The 26,202-nt window shown below is 39.6% G+C and overlaps 1 protein-coding gene across 1 annotated transcript in view; it reads left to right on the forward strand.

The window, feature by feature from the left end:
- LOC128696418 (organic cation transporter-like protein) overlaps positions 1-22,890 on the forward strand; it is a 38,739-nt gene extending 15,849 nt beyond the window's left edge. The window contains exons 4-11 of the mRNA XM_070092321.1: positions 3,609-3,763; positions 4,882-5,091; positions 7,007-7,101; positions 9,060-9,193; positions 9,719-9,930; positions 13,450-13,631; positions 20,288-20,463; positions 20,929-22,890. Of these exons, the coding sequence (XP_069948422.1) occupies positions 3,609-3,763; positions 4,882-5,091; positions 7,007-7,101; positions 9,060-9,193; positions 9,719-9,930; positions 13,450-13,631; positions 20,288-20,463; positions 20,929-21,088 (1,324 nt within the window). The 3' untranslated portion in view covers positions 21,089-22,890. The remainder of the gene's footprint in view (positions 1-3,608; positions 3,764-4,881; positions 5,092-7,006; positions 7,102-9,059; positions 9,194-9,718; positions 9,931-13,449; positions 13,632-20,287; positions 20,464-20,928) is intronic.
- The last annotated feature ends 3,312 nt before the right edge of the window (positions 22,891-26,202 follow it).

Raw genomic sequence — 26,202 nt, forward strand, 5'->3', positions numbered from 1 at the left:
TTATAGATGGGGTTGTAAAGGAAGTAAATGCTAGGGTGTTTGGGAGAGGGGTGGGATTAAATTATGGGGAATCAAATTCAAAATGGGAATTGACACAGTTACTTTTTGCTGATGATACTGTGCTTATGGGAGATTCTAAAGAAAAATTGCAAAGGTTAGTGGATGAGTTTGGGAATGTGTGTAAAGGTAGAAAGTTGAAAGTGAACATAGAAAAGAGTAAGGTGATGAGGGTGTCAAATGATTTAGATAAAGAAAAATTGGATATCAAATTGGGGAGGAGGAGTATGGAAGAAGTGAATGTTTTCAGATACTTGGGAGTTGACGTGTCGGCGGATGGATTTATGAAGGATGAGGTTAATCATAGAATTGATGAGGGAAAAAAGGTGAGTGGTGCGTTGAGGTATATGTGGAGTCAAAAAACGTTATCTATGGAGGCAAAGAAGGGAATGTATGAAAGTATAGTAGTACCAACACTCTTATATGGGTGTGAAGCTTGGGTGGTAAATGCAGCAGCGAGGAGACGGTTGGAGGCAGCGGAGATGTCCTGTTTAAGGGCAATGTGTGGTGTAAATATTATGCAGAAAATTCGGAGTGTGGAAATTAGGAGAAGGTGTGGAGTTAATAAAAGTATTAGTCAGAGGGCAGAAGAGGGGTTGTTGAGGTGGTTTGGTCATTTAGAGAGAATGGATCACAGTAGAATGACATGGAAAGCATATAAATCTATAGGGGAAGGAAGGCGGGGTAGGGGTCGTCCTCGAAAGGGTTGGAGAGAGGGGGTAAAGGAGGTTTTGTGGGTAAGGGGCTTGGACTTCCAGCAAGCGTGCGTGAGCGTGTAGATAGGAGTGAATGGAGACGAATGGTACTTGGGACCTGACGATCTGTTGGAGTGTGAGCAGGGTAATATTTAGTGAAGGGATTCAGGGAAACCGGTTATTTTCATATAGTCGGACTTGAGTCCTGGAAATGGGAACTACAATGCCTGCACTTTAAAGGAGGGGTTTGGGATATTGGCAGTTTGGAGGGATATATTGTGTATCTTTATATGTTTATGCTTCTAGACTGTTGTATTCTGAGCACCTCTGCAAAAACAGTGATAATGTGCGAGTGTGGTGAAAGTGTTGAATGATGATGAAAGTATTTTCTTTTTGGGGATTTTCTTTCTTTTTTGGGTCACCCTGCCTCGGTGGGAGACGGCCGACTTGTTGAAAAAAAAAAAAAAAAAAAAAAATATATATATATATATATATATATATATATATATATATATTTTATTATCACACCGGCCGATTCCCACCAAGGCAGGGTGGCCCGAAAAAGAAAAACTTTCACCATCATTCACTCCATCACTGTCTTGCCAGAAGGGTGCTTTACACTACAGTTTTTAAACTGCAACATTAACACCCCTCCTTCAGAGTGCAGGCACTGTACTTCCCATCTCCAGGACTCAAGTCCGGCCTGCCGGTTTCCCTGAATCCCTTCATAAATGTTACTTTGCTCACACTCCAACAGCACGTCAAGTATTAAAAACCATTTGTCTCCATTCACTCCTATCAAACACGCTCACGCATGCCTGCTGGAAGTCCAAGCCCCTCGCACACAAAACCTCCTTTACCCCCTCCCTCCAACCTTTCCTAGGCCGACCCCTACCCCGCCTTCCTTCCACTACAGACTGATACACTCTTGAAGTCATTCTGTTTCGCTCCATTCTCTCTACATGTCCGAACCACCTCAACAACCCTTCCTCAGCCCTCTGGACAACAGTTTTGGTAATCCCGCACCTCCTCCTAACTTCCAAACTACGAATTCTCTGCATTTTATTCACACCACACATTGCCCTCAGACATGACATCTCCACTGCCTCCAGCCTTCTCCTCGCTGCAACATTCATCACCCACGCTTCACACCCATATAAGAGCGTTGGTAAAACTATACTCTCATACATTCCCCTCTTTGCCTCCAAGGACAAAGTTCTTTGTCTCCACAGACTCCTAAGTGCACCACTCACTCTTTTTCCCTCATCAATTCTATGATTCACCTCATCTTTCATAGACCCATCCGCTGACACGTTCACTCCCAAATATCTGAATACGTTCACCTCCTCCATACTCTCTCCCTCCAATCTGATATTCAATCTTTCATCACCTAATCTTTTTGTTATCCTCATAACCTTACTCTTTCCTGTATTCACCTTTAATTTTCTTCTTTTGCACACCCTACCAAATTCATCCACCAATCTCTGCAACTTCTCTTCAGAATCTCCCAAGAGCACAGTGTCATCAGCAAAGAGCAGCTGTGACAACTCCCACTTTGTGTGTGATTCTTTATCTTTTAACTCCACGCCTCTTGCCAAGACCCTAATATATAATATATAATATTTATATATATATTTATATATATATATATAATATATATATATATATATAATATATATATATATTATATAATATTTATATATATATATATTTATATATATATATATATATATATATATATATATATATATATATATATATATACATATATACACGCCAAGGTATTGGTCCAGTGTGGGTAGATTGGTAAAGCACTGCGTACCTTGTCCTAAGGTTCGTAGGTTCGAGTCTCCTTCAGCCAGAGATCAGTGTTTGTGTATATTTCGCATGCTCTCGCGAATTCCTTGCATATATATATATATATATATATATATATATATATATATATATATATATATATATATATATATATATATATATATATATATATATATATATATTTTTCGTGCCGAATAGGCAGAACTTGCGATCTTGGCTTAAATAGCAACGCTTACCTTGCCATATAGGACAAGTGAAAATTTGTGTATGCAATAATTTTGCCAAAATCATTTTGAACCTAACGGAAAAAATATATTTCACTGTGCTTGTTTAGTATTAAATTATTGTAAACAAATCTAAAATGTATTTAGTTGGGTTAGGCTAAAATAAATTACGCTTGTTATAATAAGGTTAGGTAAGTTTTCTAAGATTCTTTTGGTGCAAAATTATAAATTTTTACATTAACATTAATGAAAAAAATATGTCTTTAAACGTATACGAGAAAATTTCTTAAAGGAATGAATTTTAAATGAGTTCTTGCTAATTGACCAGTTTTACATATTCGGCACGACACACATATATATATATATATATTTATATATATATATATATATATATATATATATATATATATATATATATATATATATATATATATATATTGTAATCACGAACGAGTGTTATTTAATCAATAACATCGCTGCGACTAGCCGAGGACTCGAACCCATGTGTCGTTTTGGCCTGCCTCATGGTGAGCGAAAATCACATGACGCTCAAACCCACAGGGCCACTCAATCCTACAAGAATCAAGCACTCAGGAGAGCTAGGTGTTTTACCATAACGTAATACACAATTCTTGGCATGAGTTTAGAACTTGAGAAAATGATTCATACTAGGTAGCAGAAATCCGGTCAAAGAACAGGATCCCCAAGAGACTGCACCCTATTAATCCTAACACCCTATTTTCTAACAGACTAAATATAATCGCAATGTGCGACTATCCTATGCAGTATGATAGTTATATTGTTCCTACTGCAGATATGGCCGTGTGCCCGTACTGGTGGCAACTAACTTCGTGGGGGCAATTACCTCCATCCTGACCGCCTTCTCCACCTCTCTGCCAGACTTCCTAGTCTATAGGTTTTTCGCTGGTTTTGCCTTCGACAACATCTTTGTCATGATGTATGTCTTAGGTAGGTAAACGGTTAATACTTTTGGAGTGACTTAGCATTTATTTGTTGGTGCAACTGTTAGTGGGGCTGAGTGGCTGTTGGTGAAGTTATGTGGTTATTTATTTATAACAATAAATTGTATATGAATATAGCTGAGTGCATGTAAAAATGGCACAAAGTGCAAGTTTATTGAAAAATGCTTCACCTGTACAACGGGCATTTTCGGGTCATTATTCATACCTGAGAAGAGCATAACAGAAGAAAGAACCAGTTGTACTCACCAATATGTACCTACAGTACCTGTGTATGGTTGCAGTGATGATTTGCAAGAGTAGATATAGCAAATTTCTTGTGGTGGTTGTGATCAAATGTCGGAAAAAAAACGGCCAAAAAATTGTCAGTATTCATAAACGAACACAAATATACTTTCAGAACAGCCAGTTTGAATGATGCTTGTGTTGCACACTCAAACTCACATAACAATGAAATAGGTAGGCCAAACTAGCCATGAAAGAGGGTGGTAAATTAGAGAAAGTATTAAGAAACCGCCTTCATCACAGCCTGCAACTTTGGTCAAAAACAAAATAGGTTTTCAAGCAGCCAAGAATCTGGCAATAACAGTTGTTGAGCAAAGCATATTGTTGTGGCCAATCATCAGATTGAATAATACTCCTTCTAATATATTGCACCTCATCCCCATAGGTGAAACGTTGTCTTTAATAAGGCTAACTAAAACAGCAATCTGGGGTCTTTTTACATGAATGGCTGTTGCTGTAGCTGTATTTATTTACTTCATGGGGAGCTCTGTACCCTGGGGATTGGGAAGCAATCTGATTCGATCCTAAGGAGTACTGCTCTAATTCTTTGGATCAAGAGCCCTTCACCGGCTTCAAGGCACCTCACTTGAAGGGTTACGCAGATGAATGGCTGCTGGTGTGGTTCATGGTGTGGTTGTGGTGCGGCTAAATAGTGTTTGTGTGGATAGCGTAGTACTAGCATCACTAAGAAGCTTTTGGCGTTGTTGCGATTATTATTATTATAATCAAAAAGAAGCGCTAAGCCACAAGGACTATACAGCGCTGCGTTGTTGCGAGTGGCTACCGAATTTCAGATATTCCTCTGCTTCCCTCCTCTGTCAGTGCTGGAATACGTTGGTCCCTGCAAACGTACTTTGGTGGCTAATCTCTCCATCGCTCTTTTCTACACTGCGGGGACGGTGGCACTACCTTGGCTTGCGGTGTGGGCAGGAAACTGGCGTCTTCTTACTGCTGCCTCGGCCACTCCCATGGTCCTCTCCTGCCTGGCCATCTGGATCCTTCCAGAGAGTCCCCGCTGGCTCCTGTCCCAGGGTATTTATTTATTATTATATTCACGAGGACCCTTTAATTATAAAGTTTATTAGTTTTTTATAATATAAAAATTATAGGAAGGCTTCTCCTAGGCGGAACTCTGGTATTTTTTTTTTTTTTTTTTTTTTTTGCAATACATTGATAAGCTATTACACCACGAAATAAATAGCTATTTCTTGTGCAATTTGTTATTTTGCGAGATATTAGCAAAATAATAGTCTTATTTGGATCGAATGCCGCATCAGGGCTAATCAAAGGTTAATATTAAGTCATGACAGAACCCACTTAATTTTGAATATTTTAAATATAATTTATCGCTAGAATACGCCAGATGCATTATTCAATTATGACATATTATTATTATTATAGTATTCGTGAAGAAGCTCTAAACTCTTAAGGGTTATACAGCTCCAGGGTAATGGGAGGTGATCAGGTTCGATCAGAAGTGAAGGTAACTCCAGTTCATTGGCTCAAGAACCCTTCACCGGCATCAAAGCAACTTGCCCCCACCCCATTCCCTTTAAGGGTTTCGCATGATAAGCTAAAAGATTTTTGATGTGATTCTAACTATTCATAAACTAGGGATAAATGTCACACTATTCTTCTTTAACAGTTTTATGTATCTTCTTTAACGGTTTTATGTATCTACCTCATCTGCTAGGAAAATGATAGGATGGATAATGAGAACCTTCAAAACTAGGGACGCCAAGCCCATGATGATTCTCTTCATATCGTTTGTGTTCTCTAGGCTGGAATACAGCTGCACACTAACTGCCCCCTTCAGGGCTGGCGACATTGCAGACCTGGAAAGTATACAAAGAACTTTCACGGCACATATAAGCACGATAAGGCACCTAAATTACTGGGAACAGTTGAAGGTCCTTGATCTGTATTTCCTGGAACGCAGGCGAGAGATACATGATAATATACACTTGGAAGGTCCTGGAGGGATTGGTACCAAACCTGCACACGAAAATCACTCCCTATGAAAGCAAAAGACTCGGCAGGAGATGCAACATTCCCCCTAGTGAAAAGCAGGGGTGCAACGAGAACATTGAGAGACTAACACAATAAGTGTCCTGGGTCCAAGACCGTTCAACTGCCTCCCAGCCTACAGAAGGGGGATTACCAATAGACCCCTGGCTGTCTTTAAGAAGGCACTGGACAGGCACCTAAAGTCAGTACCTGACCAACCGGGCTGTGGTACGTACGTCAACTTGCGTGCGGCCAGTAGTAACAGCCTGGTTGATCAGACCCTGATCCACCGTGAGGCCTGGTCTCAGACCGAGCCGCGGGGGCGTTGACCCCCGATACCCTCTCCAGGTAAACTCCAGGATGTGTCCTTGACAACCAGACTGGGTGTGGTCTTGACTAAACCAGGTTTGGTTTGTGTTCATAATGCAAACCACTTATATGGCTTCTAATTACCTTTCCTGTTGCCTGTCCTGCTTGATTAATAATAATAACAATTAGTATCATTATTTCTACATGATGCAATTTATTCAGACCTCGCTGATATCATTGACATACTATATAAGAAATCCTGGTTATACAGAGCATTTCGGGCAACTTAGATTAATCTTGTCCCCAGGATGCAATCCCAAAGCAGTCAACTGACACCCAGGTACCTACTTACTGCTAGGTGAACAGGGGCAGTAGGTGTAAGGAAACGTGTCTAACGTTTCACCCGTACCGGGGATCTATCCCGGATCCTCCATGTGTGAGTTAAGGACGCAGCCAACCAAATCACGAGTCCTAATGGTAGTGACGGGTTTTTGAGCCAAGGAATTAGACCTGCCTTTCTCTTCCTTGAATCGAAGCTGAATACTTCTCATTCCCCCAGTCGCTGTATGACCCCTACGGGTTTAGGTTTCCCCTATTAATTTAATAATAGTATTGTCTGTGCTCTGACCAGGACGTGTGGAGGAAACAGTGAAGATCCTGGAGAAGATAGCTCAAGTGAACGGGCACACCATTCCCCCTAACGTGTTGCACGACCTGCAGGTGCAGGTGAGTCCCTTATGATCTTTAGTTATATTGTTCGACACGACTTTGACAATGTTTGTAATTGTCAAATGTGTACAAAAATATTGAAAATTCTTTTCATACCCGGGAAATATTTCACATCTGTTGCTGCAGTTGTATAAGTTTCACTCACTCAAATTTGCTGACCTCTGTCGAGTCAGGTTGTTCGATCAACGCTTGTGCAACTGCTGTCACATCTGAGGAGTGAGCATGCTCCCTTCCCCTCATTTCTTTATGTAATTCATGGGAAATTACATCTTTATCATTATCCTTCAACTATACAACTGCACGGCTCCACTAAGAAGCCTGTGTTGCGTCCCTTCACGTATTAACACGTAATATTCATAAATATGTATCTTCCTGCACACAATAAGACTAGTGTTAATTCAAAATAGTTTTTTTTGTCCATGCCACAGCCATACTGAGCAACAAATTATAACTTTCCTGGAACATTTGATCTGCAATGGTATGTTTGTGTAGATGTCTCATGAATAGTATTCTGTTTCCTGCTAAGCATCGCTAGTGAATGGGCAGCTCAGCCATCGTTGTCCCTTATTCTACAAACGACATATTATTATTTTGAGGCTCTACACCCGTTGGGGTTATACAAGGCCTGGGAAGGGAAGGCGTTCGGGTTCGATTCAAGGAAGAGGAGAATCGGTCACATTCCTTTGATCAAGAATCCCTCGCCTGCATCAAGGCGGGGCTACAAAAAAAATATCTAACTTCCAGTTTCGAAAATCTGCTTGGGAGTTGACGCAGGAAGGAGCGTCTGAATTGTATCTAAAGAACTTTTCACAGGAGATTATATTACTAATTTTTTGAAGTCATTAATTTTGGTCTAGAGATCTAATTCACGATATGTTTGTTAAACAATCCTGAAGTTCAAATATATTTTTACATTAACTCTACTACGGAGAATGTTATGCGCACAAATTGTGTGTGCGGGGGAGGGGAAGACACTTAATGTAATCACTTTAGTACATGTTTAATGGAAAAGTTTATTTCCTGGGTCTTTGGTCACATTCGGGGTGAGCAAGGTCCCAGGACCAAAACGCTTTTATCAGATGATTGCATTTTGTCTTTTTCCATTACCTGTCTCTGTCATATGTAGTATTTTTGTATCCAGATGCCCACAAATTTAATTATGACGACTTTTACCAAGTACTGCCACTCGAAACATTGTTTAAAAGTAATTCGGGTCATATTCTAGTATACATTTCCATACCCCGGCCGGGATTGAACCCGCGGTCAGAGAGTCTCAAAACTCCAGCCCGTCGCGTTAGCTGGCTAGCTGATCTAGTGGCTAACACGACGGGCTGGAGTTTTGAGACTCTGACCGCGGGTTCAATCCCGGCCGGGGTATGGTTTGTTTGCAATCGTCATTACGATTTCGTGAGTCTAGTATACATTTGTTATATCACCCCAAGGAAGGTTATTAAAGGGGACCCCTTCAAGTGATTGGGAGGCCGTTGATGATGGTAGAATACTCTTGATCCAAAGAATGGCTATATTGTCAGTATTGGAAATGTTTATTGTAAATATAATTTCCCGATATACACCAAGTTTTACTTTGCTAACAAAATTTCTTTACAATGTACACAAGTCACCCATGGATGTAAACACCGAGTGGTGTGTATCTCTCAGTATATATCAGATGAGAGTTTATTTTAATCCATGTTTACGGACGTAATCTTGATTGGTGGTGAACAGGTTATATGCATCCTCGTGTAGGTGAAGGGTTTTGAGCCCTATTAACCAACTAATCAACCAAAAGTAGTTATATTTATGCTGTGATCCTAATTATAATATTATCGTTATTTCCTCTCTTGCTTTCGTGGTCTCTTTTCTCGGCTTCTACCTTATGCCTCATGCGGCCTTTCCCTCTCTTTTTTTTCGGACTCTCCTTCCCCTTTTGCGGCCTTTACCTACCCTTTCCTTAGGATAGCAGCAATTACGACCAAATTCAAAATGAAGGAGAAAAGGTCATTATGGATCAAGTGACTTCTGCCTCGCTGCTGGACCTCTTCAGGACGCCCAGACTTCGTAGAACCACCATCTCCATCTGCGTTCTTTGGTGAGTTTTCCCCCATGGTCCCTTCCCATCAACCCAGGTTCCTCTCCTCTTTACATCTATCCTTTTTTTAATTATGCGTTTCTTTAATTGATTTCTTTTGTTTTGAATAAACTTTTAATGTGTTATATTCAGTGGTTCACACGTTATTTTCTTATCATAAGATAGTAAATAATTCACAAATTCTCTGCGTACATATTTTATAATAGAAACAATTTTGGCTTCCCAAATATTGTACTGTTTTGTATTGTATTTCGTACTGTATATTTTGCAACATTGATTTGCGACTCTTGGTACCAGTGAAAATAAATGTGATCAAGATCTAAATTATTTAAACGTATCTGTATGTACGTATGTCCATAGCAGTAAATAGCTACCTGGGATTTAGTTTACTGTTTTGTGTCACAACCTAGTTGAGGAAGGGGAGGAACCCCAGTGGAAGTAACTAACATTTATTGCCTTTTTGGAATTTCGTAGGTTAAATAAACCTACAATAAGTCTAGAATATATTCTTGGTGCCCGTTGCAGGATGCTGCTGAGCTTGGTGTATGATGGGCACGCCCGCAACGTGTCCAACCTGCCGCTGGATGTATTCGTCACCTTCAGCATAGCTTCAGCTACAGAGCTGCCAGCCGACATTTTCCTCATCCTCACCCTAGACCGCTGGGGCAGGCGCTGGCTCGCTTTCGGTACCTTGGTCCTCTCTGGTGCCCTTAGCATCCTCACCATCGCTGTTGCAGGTAGGGAATGCACGTCGGGTGGCAGAGCAATCTCATGGGTTAGGGTTTCGTCCGGGGAAGTCAAGGGCGTCTCCAAAGATAGACTTCCCTAGAGGTTTGTTAGTTTCCACTGTTAGTGGAGACATATATAAATAAAAAAAAAAGATGTTTGCACAAGACTACCCCTGGGACCGAAGGGCAGTAGTAATGAGGAGAGGCTGAATTAATTGAACCTGATGACTTAAAGAGAAGGTGTAGAGAAGACATGATCATGACATACAAGGTATTTAGAGGATTTGATAGACCAGATAGTGACATAGTTTTTTTTTAAATACGAGGCATTTTGGCAATGGGTCATAGATGGATTCTGAAGTAGATGAGCTACGGGGATGTTAAAAAAAATACTTTTTATCAGTGTCAGGACAGAAGGTAAGTGGAATGATCTAGATGATAAAGTGCTAAGGGCAAACTCCATTTCCAGAGTAGGTATGATAGGCCCATGAGACCAAGAGTCAGTAATGCCGGTGACTGTAGTTTATGAGCCGGGGCCAGGTGAGACTCCACCTCTCCCAACACAATTTGGTAAGTACACATAAGCAAAAAAACTCAAGGTGAGACACCATAAACAGATATTCTTTATAGTATATATATATATATATATATATATATATATATATATATATATATATATATATATATATATATATATATATATATATATATATATATATATATATATATATATATATATATATATATATATATATATATATATATATATATATATACAAAAAACAACCACTTTAAAAGAATAGAGGAATTCCAAGCGCTTTCGTGACTACTCACATTATCAAGGAACTATCATAGTTCCTTGATAATGTGAGTAGTCACGAAAGCGCTTGGAATTTCTCCATTCTTTCAGAGTGGTTGTTTTGCATATTCTGAAATCACCTGTTTACTGTGATCTTATTGCATATATATATATATATATATATATATATATATATATATATATATATATATATATATATATATATATATATATATATATATATATATCGTGCCGAATAGGCAGAATTTGCGATCTTGGCTTAAATTGCAACGCTCATCTTGCCATATTGGACAAGCGAAAATTTGTGTATGCAATAATTTCGCAAAAATCATTCTAAACCTAACGAAAAAAATATATTTCATTGTGTTTGTTTAGTATTAAATTACTGTAAAAGTATTTAAAATATATTTAGTAGGATTAGGCTAAAATAAATTGCGTTTGTTATAATAAGGTTAGGTAAGTTTTCTAAGATTCTTTTGGTGCAAAATTAGAATTTTTTACATTAACGTTAATTAAAAAAATATATCTTTAAACGTATAAGAGAAATTTTTAGAAAGGACTTAATTTTAAATGAGTTCTTGCTAATTGACCAGTTTTACCCATTAGGCACGGCGTATATATATATATATATATATATATATATATATATATATATATATATATATATATATATATATATATATATATATATATAAAGGCAAAGGGGATAAAAGAGAGTGCAAAAATTATAGGGGGATAAGTCTGTTGAGTGTACCTGGTAAAGTGTATGGTAGAGTTATAATTGAAAGAATTAAGAGTAAGACGGAGAATAGGATAGCAGATGAACAAGGAGGCTTTAGGAAAGGTAGGGGGTGTGTGGACCAGGTGTTTACAGTGAAACATATAAGTGAACAGTATTTAGATAAGGCTAAAGAGGTCTTTGTGGCATTTATGGATTTGGAAAAGGCGTATGACAGGGTGGATAGGGGGGCAATGTGGCAGATGTTGCAAGTGTATGGTGTAGGAGGTAGGTTACTGAAAGCAGTGAAGAGTTTTTACGAGGATAGTGAGGCTCAAGTTAGAGTATGTAGGAAAGAGGGAAATTTTTTCCCAGTAAAAGTAGGCCTTAGACAAGGATGTGTGATGTCACCGTGGTTGTTTAATATATTTATAGATGGGGTTGTAAGAGAAGTAAATGCGAGGGTCTTGGCAAGAGGCGTGGAGTTAAAAGATAAAGAATCACACACAAAGTGGGAGTTGTCACAGCTGCTCTTTGCTGATGACACTGTGCTCTTGGGAGATTCTGAAGAGAAGTTGCAGAGATTGGTGGATGAATTTGGTAGGGTGTGCAAAAGAAGAAAATTAAAGGTGAATACAGGAAAGAGTAAGGTTATGAGGATAACAAAAAGATTAGGTGATGAAAGATTGAATATCAGATTGGAGGGAGAGAGTATGGAGGAGGTGAACATATTCAGATATTTGGGAGTGGACGTGTCAGCGGATGGGTCTATGAAAGATGAGGTGAATCATAGAATTGATGAGGGAAAAAGAGTGAGTGGTGCACTTAGGAGACTGTGGAGACAAAGAACTTTGTCCTTGGAGTGAACATAAAAATGGTATAAAATACCGACAGGTTGTTAGGTAAGACACATATGCAACAGTTAGGTATCTTTATTTTGAAACGTTTCGCCTACACAGTAGGCTTCTTCAGTCGAGTACAGAAAAGTTGATAGAAGCAGAAGATACTTGAAGACGATGTAATCAGTCCATCACCCTTAAAGTTTTGAGGTGGTCAGTCCCTCAGTCTGAGGGACTGACCACCTCAAAACTTTAAGGGTGATGGACTGATTACATCGTCTTCAAGTATCTTCTGCTTCTATCAACTTTTCTGTACTCGACTGAAGAAGCCTACTGTGTAGGCGAAACGTTTCAAAATAAAGATACCTAACTGTTGCATATGTGTCTTACCTAACAATTTGTCCTTGGAGGCAAAGAGGGGAATGTATGAGAGTATAGTTTTACCAACGCTCTTATATGGGTGTGAAGCGTGGGTGATGAATGTTGCAGCGAGGAGAAGGCTGGAGGCAGTGGAGATGTCATGTCTGAGGGCAATGTGTGGTGTGAATATAATGCAGAGAATTCGTAGTTTGGAAGTTAGGAGGAGGTGCGGGATTACCAAAACTGTTGTCCAGAGGGCTGAGGAAGGGTTGTTGAGGTGGTTCGGACATGTAGAGAGAATGGAGCGAAACAGAATGACTTCAAGAGTGTATCAGTCTGTAGTGGAAGGAAGGCGGGGTAGGGGTCGGCCTAGGAAGGGTTGGAGGGAGGGGGTAAAGGAGGTTTTGTGTGCGAGGGGCTTGGACTTCCAGCAGGCATGTGTGAGCGTGTTTGATAGGAGTGAATGGAGACAAATGGTTTTTAATACTTGACGTGCTGTTGGAGTGTGAGCAAAGTAACATTTATGAAGGGATTCAGGGAAACCGGCAGGCCGGACTTGAGTCCTGGAGATGGGAAGTACAGTGCCTGCACTCTGAAGGAGGGGTGTTAATGTTGCAGTTTAAAAACTGTAGTGTAAAGCACCCTTCTGGCAAGACAGTGATGGAGTGAATGATGGTGAAAGTTTTTCTTTTTCGGGCCACCCTGCCTTGGTGGGAATCGGCCGGTGTGATAATAAAAAAAAAAATAAAAAAAAAATATATATATATATATATATATACACACACTTACAGAAAAAGGTGTGATGGTGGCAGTGCTGGCAATGATGGGGCGTCTGCTGGTCAACATCACTTACAACATTGGACTGCAGTATGTAGCTGAGCTCCTGCCGACGGTGGTGCGCGCACAGGGAGTTGCAGGGGTTCATATAGCCGGATACTTGTCTGCTCTCTTCTCCCCCGTCATAGTTTATCTGGTTGGTGATGACAACACACACACACACACACACAGTGAGGTGCTGGCCGGACCCCTTATATAGCTTCCTTGGATGCTTTACTTTCATAGTTCCTTGATAATGTGAGTAGTCACGAAAGCGCTTGGAATTTCTCTATTCTTTCAGAGTGGTTGTTTTGCATATTTTGAAATCACCTGTTTACTGTGATCTTATTGCATATATATATATATATATATATATATATATATATATATATATATATATATATATATATATATATATATATATATATATATATATATATATATACAATAAAATCACAGTAAACAGGCAATATCACAATATGAAGAACAGCCACTGTGAAAGAAATGCGAAATTCCAAGCGCTTTCGTGACTTCTCACATTATCATGGAACTAGAAAAAAAACATCAACAGGAAGGCATATAAGAGCAAGACTGCACCTCTCAGTCGCGCCACAACACCCGACTCTGAAACTCAACTGATACTCTACCCAACCATTAAGTTTTTTTACTTCTCTAATGTATCATTAAATTCTTCCCAAATTTTATTAATTATAAATGAATCCAATTTATATAAACCAAAAGAAATATTCATATTACTTTCAAAGTTGCTTTTTTATGAAACATGATTCTATTATATTCCTGTCGACCATGGACTTGCTTGATACAACTTTCTCAGCATTTTGAAAATAAATTGGATGGTTAAAATCTCTCATGAATAAACGGCATTAGAATCTTGTCCAGTTCTAATGTTATATTTATGTTGTTTTAATCTTAGTTCAAGACTTTTACCCATTTGAACGTGATAAACTTCATCGCAAATTTTACAAGGAATCATATATACACCGGTCAGCATTTTGGGGGATTCTTTTATTAATTTTTTTTACTGTATCAAGATTTTTAAATACAACTTTGATATTAAAAGTGTTAAGAAAAGAAGGTATATCTACTAAGTTTTCATGATAAGGGAGAACCAACATATTTTTAGTTGAATAAGGTGATTGTCCCTTTTTGAATTGTAAAAAAGTATTTCTGGTAATTTTAAAGGACTTATCAATTAAGTTTCATAAGTATTTTAGATCATTAGCTATTTCATAAATTTTGAGGCAGAGTGACCAAGAAAAGAAACACTCACCACCATTCACACACAATCACTGCCCTTGTAGAGGTGCCCAGATATGACAGTTTAGCTGTCACTCCAAACAGCAAGTATCTCAAACCTCTCCTTGAAAGTGCAGGCATCGTACTTCCCACCTCCAGGACTCAAGTCCGGCTATAGATATATATATATATATGTATATATATATGTATATATATATATGTCTATATATATATATATATATATATATATATATATATATATATATATATATATATATATATATATATAGGTATATATATATATATATATATATGTATATATATATAATATATGTATTTTTTTTTTCAACAAGTCGGCCGTCTCCCACCGAGGCAGGGTGACCCAAAAAAAAGAAAGAAAATCCCCAAAAAGAAAATACTTTCATCATCATTCAACACTTTCACCACACTCGCACATTATCACTGTTTTTGCAGAGGTGCCCAGAATACAACAGTTTAGAAGCATACACATATAAAGATACACAACATATCCCTCCAAACTGCCAATATCCCAAACCCCTCCTTTAAAGTGCAGGCATTGTACTTCCCATTTCCAGGACTCAAGTCCGACTATATGAAAATAACCGGTTTCCCTGAATCCCTTCACTAAATATTACCCTGCTCACACTCCAACAGATCGTCAGGTCCCAAGTACCATTCGTCTCCATTCACTCCTATCTAACACGCTCACGCACGCTTGCTGGAAGTCCAAGCCCATTGCCCACAAAACCTCCTTTACCCCCTCTCTTCAACCCTTTCGAGGACGACCCCTACCCCGCCTTCCTTCCCCTATAGATTTATATGCTTTCCATGTCATTCTACTTTGATCCATTCTCTCTAAATGACCAAACCACCTCAACAACCCCTCTTCTGCCCTCTGACTAATACTTTTATTAACTCCACACCTTTTCCTAATTTCCACACTCCGAATTTTCTGCATAATATTTACATCACACATTGCCCTTAAACAGGACATCTCCACTGCCTCCAACCGTCTCCTCGCTGCTGCATTTACCACCCAAGCTTCACACCCATATAAGAGTGTTGGTACTACTATACTTTCATACTTTCCCTTCTTTGCCTCCATAGATAACGTTTTTTGACTCCACATATACCTCAACGCACCACTCACCATTTTTCCCTCATCAGTTCTATGATTAACCTCATCCTTCATAAATCCATCCGCCGACACGTCAACTCCCAAGTATCTGAAAACATTGACTTCTTCCATACTCCTCCTCCCCAATTTGATATCCAATTTTTCTTTATCTAAATCATTTGACACCCTCATCACCTTACTCTTTTCTATGTTCACTTTCAGCTATCTACCTTTACACACATTCCCAAACTCATCCACTAACCTTTGCAATTTTTCTTTAGAATCTCCCATAAGCACAGTATCATCAGCAAAAAGTAACTGTGTCAATTCCCATTTTGAATTTGATTCCCCAAAATTTAATCCCACCCCTCTCCCGAACACCCTAGCATTTACTTCCTTTACAACCCCATCTATAAATATATTAAACAACCATGGTGACATTACACATCCCTGTCTAAGACCTACTTTTACCGGGAAGTAGTCTCCCTCTCTTCTACACACCCTAACCTGAGCCTCACTATCCTCATAAAAACTCTTTACAGCATTTAATAACTTACCACCTATTCCATATACTTGCAACATCTGCCACATTGCTCCTCTATCCACTCTATCATATGCCTTTTCTAAATCCATAAATGCAATAAAAACTTCCCTACCTTTATCTAAATATAGTTCACATATATGCTTCAATGTAAACACTTGATCTACACATCCCCTACCCACTCTGAAACCTCCTTGCTCATCCGCAATCCTACATTCTGTCTTACCTCTAATTCTTTCAATTATAACCCTACCGTACACTTTTCCTGGTATACTCAGTAAACTTATTCCTCTATAATTTTTACAGTCTCTTTTGTACACTTTCCCTTTATATATATATATATATATATATATATATATATATATATATATATATATATATATATATATACATATATATATTATATTATATTATATATTATATATTATATATATATATATATATATATATATATATATATATATATATATATATATACATATATATATATATATACATATATATATATATATATATATATATATATATATATATATATATGTATATATATATATATATATATATATATATATATATATATATATATATATATATATATATATATATATATATATATATATATATATAAATCTTCTGTACCATATTATGTAATAAAATATTCCTAATAGTAAAAAAAAAAATATATTTCAAAAGATGGGGTGGTAGGGGAAGTGGAATATTCAAACGGCTTCAGGAAGAAATCCAAATATTTTTCCTTGAAGCCTTTTTTAATCCACTTCTCCGAGGCTATGGGTCCCACAATTTACACCAGAGGTGGACCCCATTATATATATATATATATATATATATATATATATATATATATATATATATATATATATATATATATATATATATATATATATATATATATATATATGGTGGAATGATGAAGTAAAGAGTGTGATAAAAGAGAAAAAGGTAGCATATGAGAGGTTTTTACAAAGCAGAAGTGTTATAAGAAGAGCAGAGTATATGGCGAGTAAAAGAAAGGTAAAGAGAGTGGTGAGAGAGTGCAAAAGGAGAGCAGATGATAGAGTGGGAGAGGCACTGTCAAGAAATTTTAATGAAAATAAGAAAAAATTTTGGAGTGAGTTAAACAAGTTAAGAAAGCCTAGGGAAAGTATGGATTTGTCAGTTAAAAACAGAGTAGGGGAGTAGTAGATGGGGAGATGGAGGTTTTAGGTAGATGGCGAGAATATTTTGAGGAACTTTTAAATGTTAAGGAAGAAAGAGAGGCAGCAATTTCATGCACTGGTCAGGGAGGTATACCATCTTTTAGGAGTGAAGAAGAGCAGAATGTAAGTGTGGGGGAGGTACGTGAGGCAATACGTAGAATGAATGGGGGTAAAGCAGCTGGAACTGATGGGATCATGACAGAAATGTTAAAAGCAGGGGGGGATATAGTGTTGGAGTGGTTGGTACTTTTGTTTAATAAATGTATGAAAGAGGGGAAGGTACCTAGGGATTGGCGGAGAGCATGTATAGTCCCTTTATATAAAGGGAAAGGGGACAAAAGAGACTAAAAATTATAGAGGAATAAGTTTACTGAGTATACCAGGAAAAGTGTACGGTAGGGTTATAATTGAAAGAATTAGAGGTAAGACAGAATGTAGGATTGCGGATGAGCAAGGAGGTTTCAAAGTGGGTAGGGGATGTGTAGATCAAGTGTTTACATTGAAGCATATATGTGAACAGTATTTAGATAAAGGTAGGGAAGTTTTCAGTGCATTTATGGATTTAGAAAAGGCATATGATAGAGTGGATAGAGGAGCAATGTGGCAGATGTTGCAAGAATATGGAATAGGTGGTAAGTTATTAAATGCTGTAAAGAGTTTTTATGAGGATAGTGAGGCTCAGGTTAGGGTGTGTAGAAGAGAGGGAGACTACTTCCCGGTAAAAGTAGGTCTTAGACAGGGATGTGTAATGTCACCATGGTTGTTTAATATATTTATAGATGGGGTTGTAAAGGAAGTAAATGCTAGGGTGTTCAGGAGAGGGGTGGGATTAAATTTTGGGGAATCAAATTCAAAATGGGAATTGACACAGTTACTTTTTGCTGATGATACTGTGCTTATGGGAGATTCTAAAGAAAAATTGCAAAGGTTAGTGGATGAGTTTGGGAATGTGTGTAAAGGTAGAAAGTTGAAAGTGAACATAGAAAAGAGTAAGGTGATGAGGGTATCAAATGATTTAGATAAAGAAAAATTGGATATCAAATTGGGGAGGAGGAGTATGGAAGAAGTGAATGTTTTCAGATACCTGGGAGTTGATGTGTCGGCGGATGGATTTATGAAGGATGAGGTTAATCATAGAATTGATGAAGGAAAAAAGGTGAGTGGTGCGTTGAGGTACATGTGGAGTGAAAAAACGTTATCTATGGAGGCAAAGAAGGGAATGTATGAAAGTATAGTAGTACCAACACTCTTATATGGGTGTGAAGCTTGGGTGGTAAATGCAGCAGCGAGGAGACGGTTGGAGGCAGTGGAGATGTCCTGTTTAAGGGCAATGTGTGGTGTAAATATTATGCAGAAAATTCGGAGTGTGGAAATTAGGAAAAGGTGTGGAGTTAATAAAAGTATTAGTCAGAGGGCAGAAGAGGGGTTGTTGAGGTGGTTTGGTCATTTAGAGAGAATGGATCAAAGTAGAATGACATGGAAAGCATATAAATCTATAGGGGAAGGAAGGCGGAGTAGGGGTCGTCCTCGAAAGGGTTGGAGAGAGGGGGTAAAGGAGGTTTTGTGGGCAAGGGGCTTGGACTTCCAGCAAGCATGCGTGAGCGTGTTAGATAGGAGTGAATGGAGACGAATGGTACTTGGGACCTGACGATCTGTTGGAGTGTGAGCAGGGTAATATTTAGTGAAGGGATTCAGGGAAACCGGTTATTTTCATATAGTCGGACTTGAGTCCTGGAAATGGGAAGTACAATGCCTGCACTTTAAAGGAGGGGTTTGGGATATTGGCAGTTTGGAGGGATATGTTGTGTATCTTTATATGTGTATGCTTCTAAACTGTTGTATTCTGAGCACATCTGCAAAAAACAGTGATAATGTGTGAGTGTGGTGAAAGTGTTGAATGATGATGAAAGTATTTTCTTTTTGGGGATTTTCTTTCTTTTTTGGGTCACCCTGCCTCGGTGGGAGACGGCCGACTTGTGGGAAGAAAAAAAAATGTATATATATATATATATATATATATACATATATATATATATATATATACATATATATATTTTTTTTTTTTTTTTTTCAACAAACCGGCCGTATCCCACCAAGGCAGGGTGGCCCAAAAAGAAAAACGAAAGTTTCTCTTTTTAAATTTAGTAATTTATACGGGAGAAGGGGTTACTAGCCCCTTGCTCCTGGCATTTTAGTCGCCTCTTACAACACGCATGGCTTACGGAGGAAGAATTCTGTTCCACTTCCCCATGGAGATAAGAGGAAATAAACAACAACAAGAACTAGAAAGAAAATAGAAGAAAACCCAGAGGGATGTGTATATATACATACATATATATGCTTGTACATGTATGTGTAGTGTTACCTAAGTTTAAGTAGAAGTAGCAAGACATACCTGAAATCTTGCATGTTTATGAGACAGAAAAAAAGGACACCAGCAATCCTACCATCATGTAAAACAATTACATGATGTGTGTGTGTGTATACCTGGAGAGGTACACACACACACACACATTCAACTATAGTGTGGAATTAATGTTTTTCTGACAGTTAAAATATCTAGAAATGGTATAGAGTTATTTTGTTCAACCTCAATAAGTATTATAGATGGGTGTGGGAGGGTTTATCTCATAAAGTTCTCTGTCCGTGATCTTCCTCAGGGAACACTGAGCCCATTGGTGCCACTAGTAGTGCTTGGGGTGGCATCAGTGATCGGGGGGTTCGTAGCACTCATATTGCCAGAGACTTTACACAGGGACCTGCCCCAAACGCTGGCTGACGGGGAGAACTTCGGCAAGGAGCAAGCCTTCTTCTACTTCCCCTGTATAACTAAAGAGTAAGTGTATAGGAGGGGAAGACAGAGGAGTAGAAATCTATGGTTTCTGCTATATTAATTTTGGGCGTTGCCAGCAATTACAGTTTTATATTAACCCCTTGATTCATTTTCTGTCTAATTAGATTTAATTAGTTGTATCAGTATTACTTTGCACAAAATTCGATACTTTGTTGATCGTGAGAATTATTGCCTTATCCTGACCATTTCTGATGTTTCCATTTTTAGATTAATTATAAAAAGCTAACCATATATATTCTCATTTTATTTTTACTCATAGTTTTCTCCATTATTTCATATTTATTCAGCGCCTTACACTTCATTGGCAAGAGTCACGTTTCGCCATATTGTAACATAACAAAATACAAACCAAATTATATTCTTCATAATGAAATCACTATTATAGATTTAGAATCCTTTATTTAATGGGTTTTGAACTGTCACTGAAAACTTGTGGTTTTTCCACAGTGCCCAGTCGAGCCAGCCTCTGGCACTGGGAGAATTTGGCCAGCAGCCGTCGTTTATCAGACACCGACCACAGCTGAGGGCGTCCCTCCGAGGTGAAACCTATAGATCCTCCCTCATCAGGCACCGCAGGGAAGTCCTCTGCATTCCTGTGGTTGAATAACACCACCACTAGCCATGTGAGGTGACTGTTACCATAAGCCAGGCAGTACGAATCGCTGTGGTTATAGCACCACTGGTAGTCTCAACTCCTTATGTATAAACTGTGGCATGCTTTTATCAGAAGCCAGACACAGGTATGGTAGGACTGTAGACAGTGGAGTCGAAGTGCACATTCTGTGGTTTCCATCTGACATTGGTCTATAGGTTCAAGATAGAACTGATGAACTGGTTAAGTTATATGCCTTCAGAGAAGGCGTTGAGTACAATTTTGGGCTGTCAGTTAGCAGTTTGAGAACAATAATACGAAAAGAACTTCAACTGGACTTTATTGACTTTAGACTGAGGGAGAGTGACACCAGTCAGTCCATCTATCATTATTCTATCATGCAGGAGGAGCCACATGTCTGTGGTGCATCCAAATAAGCAGACTTGGATGTTACTACTGCCTGGTTCCGGCTGGGATACAAGTATTTTTGGGAGGTTAAATCATCATCACCAGATATAGATCAAACGAAATGTAAACTTTGCCTGATGGACGATTGTTACACCTTGCGTCATTACGTACTGGAATGCGATCAAATTAATGAATTCAGAGACAACTCACTCATAAATGTTCAAGAAATTGCAGAGGATTTTATCCACAATGGTATATTACAAACCTTTCTGGAAAAAATGCCCTGACTTTGCTCACTGTAAATAAGAGTATTACCACGTAATTGTACTCGCCTAATTGTGGTTGCAAGGGTCGACCCACAGCTCCTGCGTGTGTGCGTGCGTGTGTGTGTGTGTGTGACCTATTTAATGTTTGCATAAATAACTCGACGAGTGTGACCAGATATAACTATGTGAATAGTTCATTACCTTTGTAACTTGTTCAGCTGTCAACTTGTGCCTCTGTAATCCTTTGACTACTGCCCACACCATGAGTATGGGATGCATAATAAAGATGCTAAACTTACTAATTGGTAGTAGCAAAATCCCTTCCTAATGTCAACATTGAGTGCAATAACGCCGAGCAGATAGATTTGTATCATTCTAACTAGCACCACGGGTATTAAAACCCGTTATATCACCATAGTTGACTACTTCCATTCCCCATGCGCCGTATGACTCATACGAGTTTAACGCTTCTCCGGGTTATTATAATAATGACTACCACCACTGTTCAGAAGGGATGGGGGATTACCTTGATGTGTACTATTAATCCAAGTAATTGGGGCTACTTTCCTTTCCTTGGATCAAACCTGATTACCACCCTTTTTTTCAATTGCTGTAGGACCCCTGTGGGCTTAGCGCTTTGAGTTTGAAACCTTGTGAGTCAATTATGATGTTTTTTTCCCCTACCACTGCTGGTCCTTTGATTAGCTTGACATAATAAGGAGGTTGAATTAGCCTAGACAGGTGTAATGTGTGTCAGGAAACAGGACAAGTGTTTCCGGACTCGGGCCCTAGTCATATGATGAGAGATGGAGCTTTTGGTCATCTAACCGAGGCCTTCCACTGGCTTACTGGTCCACCTCTTTAAAAATTATAGTTAGCTGAGTGTCTTTATTGATAGCTCAAAATATGTACTTAAAAAAATTCATATAGTCTTATTATATGTTATTATTATAGTTTCGCTGCTTGTTTGTAATTAGGGTTAAACCCAATCGATTGAATCCAATCGACTGAACACATCGACTCAAGGTTGAGGGACTGATTACCTCATTCTCCTCCTGTTCTTCAAGTTTCTCCTACGTATGGACTGATGAAGCCACTGTGTGGCGAAACGTTTCCTCAATAAAGATACCCAAGAGTTGCAAATGTGTCTAATTTATCAACATGTCGGTTCTCTGAACCATTTATCTACAAATATATATATGTATATATATACATGTATGTATATACATGTATATATATATATATGTATATATATATATATATATATGCAATAAGATCACAGTAAACAGGTGATTTTAGAATATGCAAAACAACCACTCTGAAAGAATAGAGAAATTCCAAGCGCTTTCGTGACTACTCACATTATCAAGGAACTATGAAAGTAAAGCATCCAAGGAAGCTATATAAGGGGTCTGGCCAGCACCTCACTATCAGATCCCACAACGGTTAAACACCTGACGCGCGCCGACCCAACTTCGATAGGTCCTTTGCACAACTTACCCACAAACTATTCTACCCAAGAAAATTTAAAAATTATTTGTCCAGTGTATTATTAAATTCTTCCCAAATTCTATTAATTATGAATGAATCTAATTTATATAAACCAAAGGAAATATTCATATTATTGTCAAAACTGCTTTTTATGAAACAAGATTCAATTATATTCCTGTCGACCAACCTCTTCAAGGGGGGCTCCTTGGCGTGGTGAAGAGGCTCTTGGTCTGAGGAATTAGCCCTGTCGGTCTTCTTCCTCAGACCGAACCTAATTACCCCCCATTCTCCCCTCCCCTATCCCATCCTCCCCATCCTCCCCTTTTTCCATTCCTCCTCCTCCTCCTCACCCCTCCCTTTTGCCCTTCCTCTTTTTAGCCTTCGTGATTTCTCCCACAGGCGCGCTAGTTCCTAGGTAGGGGAAAGGACACCGGGGTCGATCCCATTCCGTTGAGGTTTCCTGGCGGTGGCGTAGTTTGCCGTGGAATCTGGATTGCCTAGGGATGTCCCGATCCCTCTCCGGTATCCCGGAGTAGCTTTGGGTGTCTTTTGGGCGACGGGTGTATCTCTGGAAGCCACCTTTCGGATTCCGGGGGTGGTGGCTGAAGGAGGTATGCTTTGTGGCGGATATCCGGCCGCCCTCTCTTTTGTCCACCGAGGTAGCTCGGCAGATGTGAGGTTGCTATCCCGGATTGCTGGTTTACTGGCATGAAGGGTAGGGTATGGCACGGGTTCCATGCTGCATCTGCGCTACTAGCGGTGTCGAGTCCTCTTGGGCGCGGAGGGAGATTTCCGGCCCTTTCATTCCTCCTGGGAACTATTCCTCCCCGCTCCCCCCTTTTTTTATTCTTTTTTTTTGTTTTTATTTTCTTTTCTTCTTTCTTTTTTTTTCTTAAAAACAAAAAGCAAAGGAGTAACCTAACCATGGCAGCCCTAGTCCATGAAACCACTACCCCCGGGCCCCTTCTTGATACCGCACCCCATTCTGACCCTGCCTTGTGTTTAGACCACTCTTCGGACACTCCTGATGCCCCTGTACCTCTTGCTGGTGCTGTTTCCTCACCCGCTTCAGGTACCGGGGCTTCGACTGACTCCTTCGATTTGTCTGAACTCCGCTCTCCTTTGACTATGCTTCCGGCTTCTCCCTCTACGGTACGGCAATTTTCGAATCGCCCACCCATTTCATGCCGGACCAACTCCGGTCCTACTCCTAAACGCCAACGTCAATCTCCTGATGATGCTCCGTCGTTACCTTCCCATTCTACTCGGAAACGACCGACACGTCAAGCACTCCCTCTCCACGCTCAGTTTCGGACCACACAATGGACTAAATTCTTTACTTTAAGACCAACTTCTTCTTCTGCCTACCTTTCTGACCATAGTATTGCCAAAGCGCTCCTGCGTCATGTTGGCAGAGATATTTCATTTCACGCTCTCAAGAGCGGTACGCGCATCGTCACTGTCCAGAATGCTACCCAAGCTCATGATCTTTCTCTCCTTTCGAATATCGATACTACTCCTATCACTATTGAAAAACATCTTTCTCTCAATTCTTGTAGTGGTACTGTCATTCTGCCCCATACGATAGTCCAACAGAATTTCCAGTCATGTGGCAATGACATTTTTGAACAGCTGGAACTCCAGGATCTCCCAATCCTCAAAGTAGACACTTATGTCCTTCCTGCCCGGGGGCGGAGACGTTACCCTTGCAATGTGGCTCGTTTAACTTTTGACAGCCGAGAACTCCCGTCCTCTGTATATGTCGCGGGACATCGGTTACAAGTTCGAAAGGTGATACCTACACCGCAACAATGTAGAAATTGCTGGCGTTTTGGTCACCCAGCGAAATATTGCAGATCTATGGCCGAATGCCCAGTCTGTGGTGCCGACAACCATTCTAATACATCTTGCAGTCAACCTCCATCTTGCCTTAATTGTAATGAAGCTCACCCTTCGTACTCCCGCCGTTGCCAGGTCTACTTAAATGAACGTGAAATCCGTTGCCTCAAAGAGGCAGAAGGTCTCCCTTATGCTATGGCAGTTACTCATCTCCGCCTCCAAGGGAGACTACCCCGTGTTTCTTATTCTCGTGTTTCCAAACGTCCCCCCACTTCTGGGGTCCCATCTTCTGCAGCCTCCTCTGTTGTTACCCCTCCCATAGCCACTACGGCATCTAATCCTTTTGCTGTCCTTGGCTCTGACGTCCCGACTACAACTCAGTCTGTTCTCACATCTTCGCGTCCTTCCTCACAAGCCCCAGTATCGACAAGACCTCGTACGACACCTAATACCAATCGCCCCTCTACTCAGAAGTCCAAAAAATCCACATTGCTCAAATCTTCTTTGCCCCTTCCTTCCCTTCTTCCGCCTCCACACTTTACCTTTCCAGTCTCTGTACCTAGTTCTTCCCCTCTCTCTGGCTCTATTACAAGTGTGGAGATTCACCCTCCTCCTCGTACTATGCCTTCCACCCCCGTCCCCTCCCAAGTTTCTCCCTCTTCTGTCACCTCCCAGGTTTCTGCCTCTTCTGTCCCCCCCCACACTTCATCTCCAGTCCCTTACACTTTTCCCTCCCCCTCTACTTTGGTACAGTCCATTACTGTCCCAATCTTTACTCACCCTCCTCCTCCTATCTCCAATATGGTCTCCCATACATCTTTGAATTCAGAAACACTTGAAGCCATTTCAGAATATATTGCAGAGACTAAACCTTCAATGGACACTGATTCACTTCCTGTTCCTTCTCTTCCCTCTCCTCCATCTTCACAACCCCATTCTTCGCAACGCTCCGTTCCTTCGCTACTTGAACATCTTCCAATGCCACCACACGTTGACTTTTCTAACCCCTCTAGTCCGTAGGTGCCTTTACCTACAGATTCCTGATATTTTCTTCATCGCCAATCATGGCCTATTTACAGTGGAATATCCGCGGCCTCAGGGGTAATCGGGGTGAGCTTCAGATGT

The sequence above is a fragment of the Cherax quadricarinatus genome, chromosome 39 (genome assembly GCF_038502225.1).
Source record: "Cherax quadricarinatus isolate ZL_2023a chromosome 39, ASM3850222v1, whole genome shotgun sequence".
NCBI lineage: Eukaryota > Metazoa > Arthropoda > Malacostraca > Decapoda > Parastacidae > Cherax > Cherax quadricarinatus.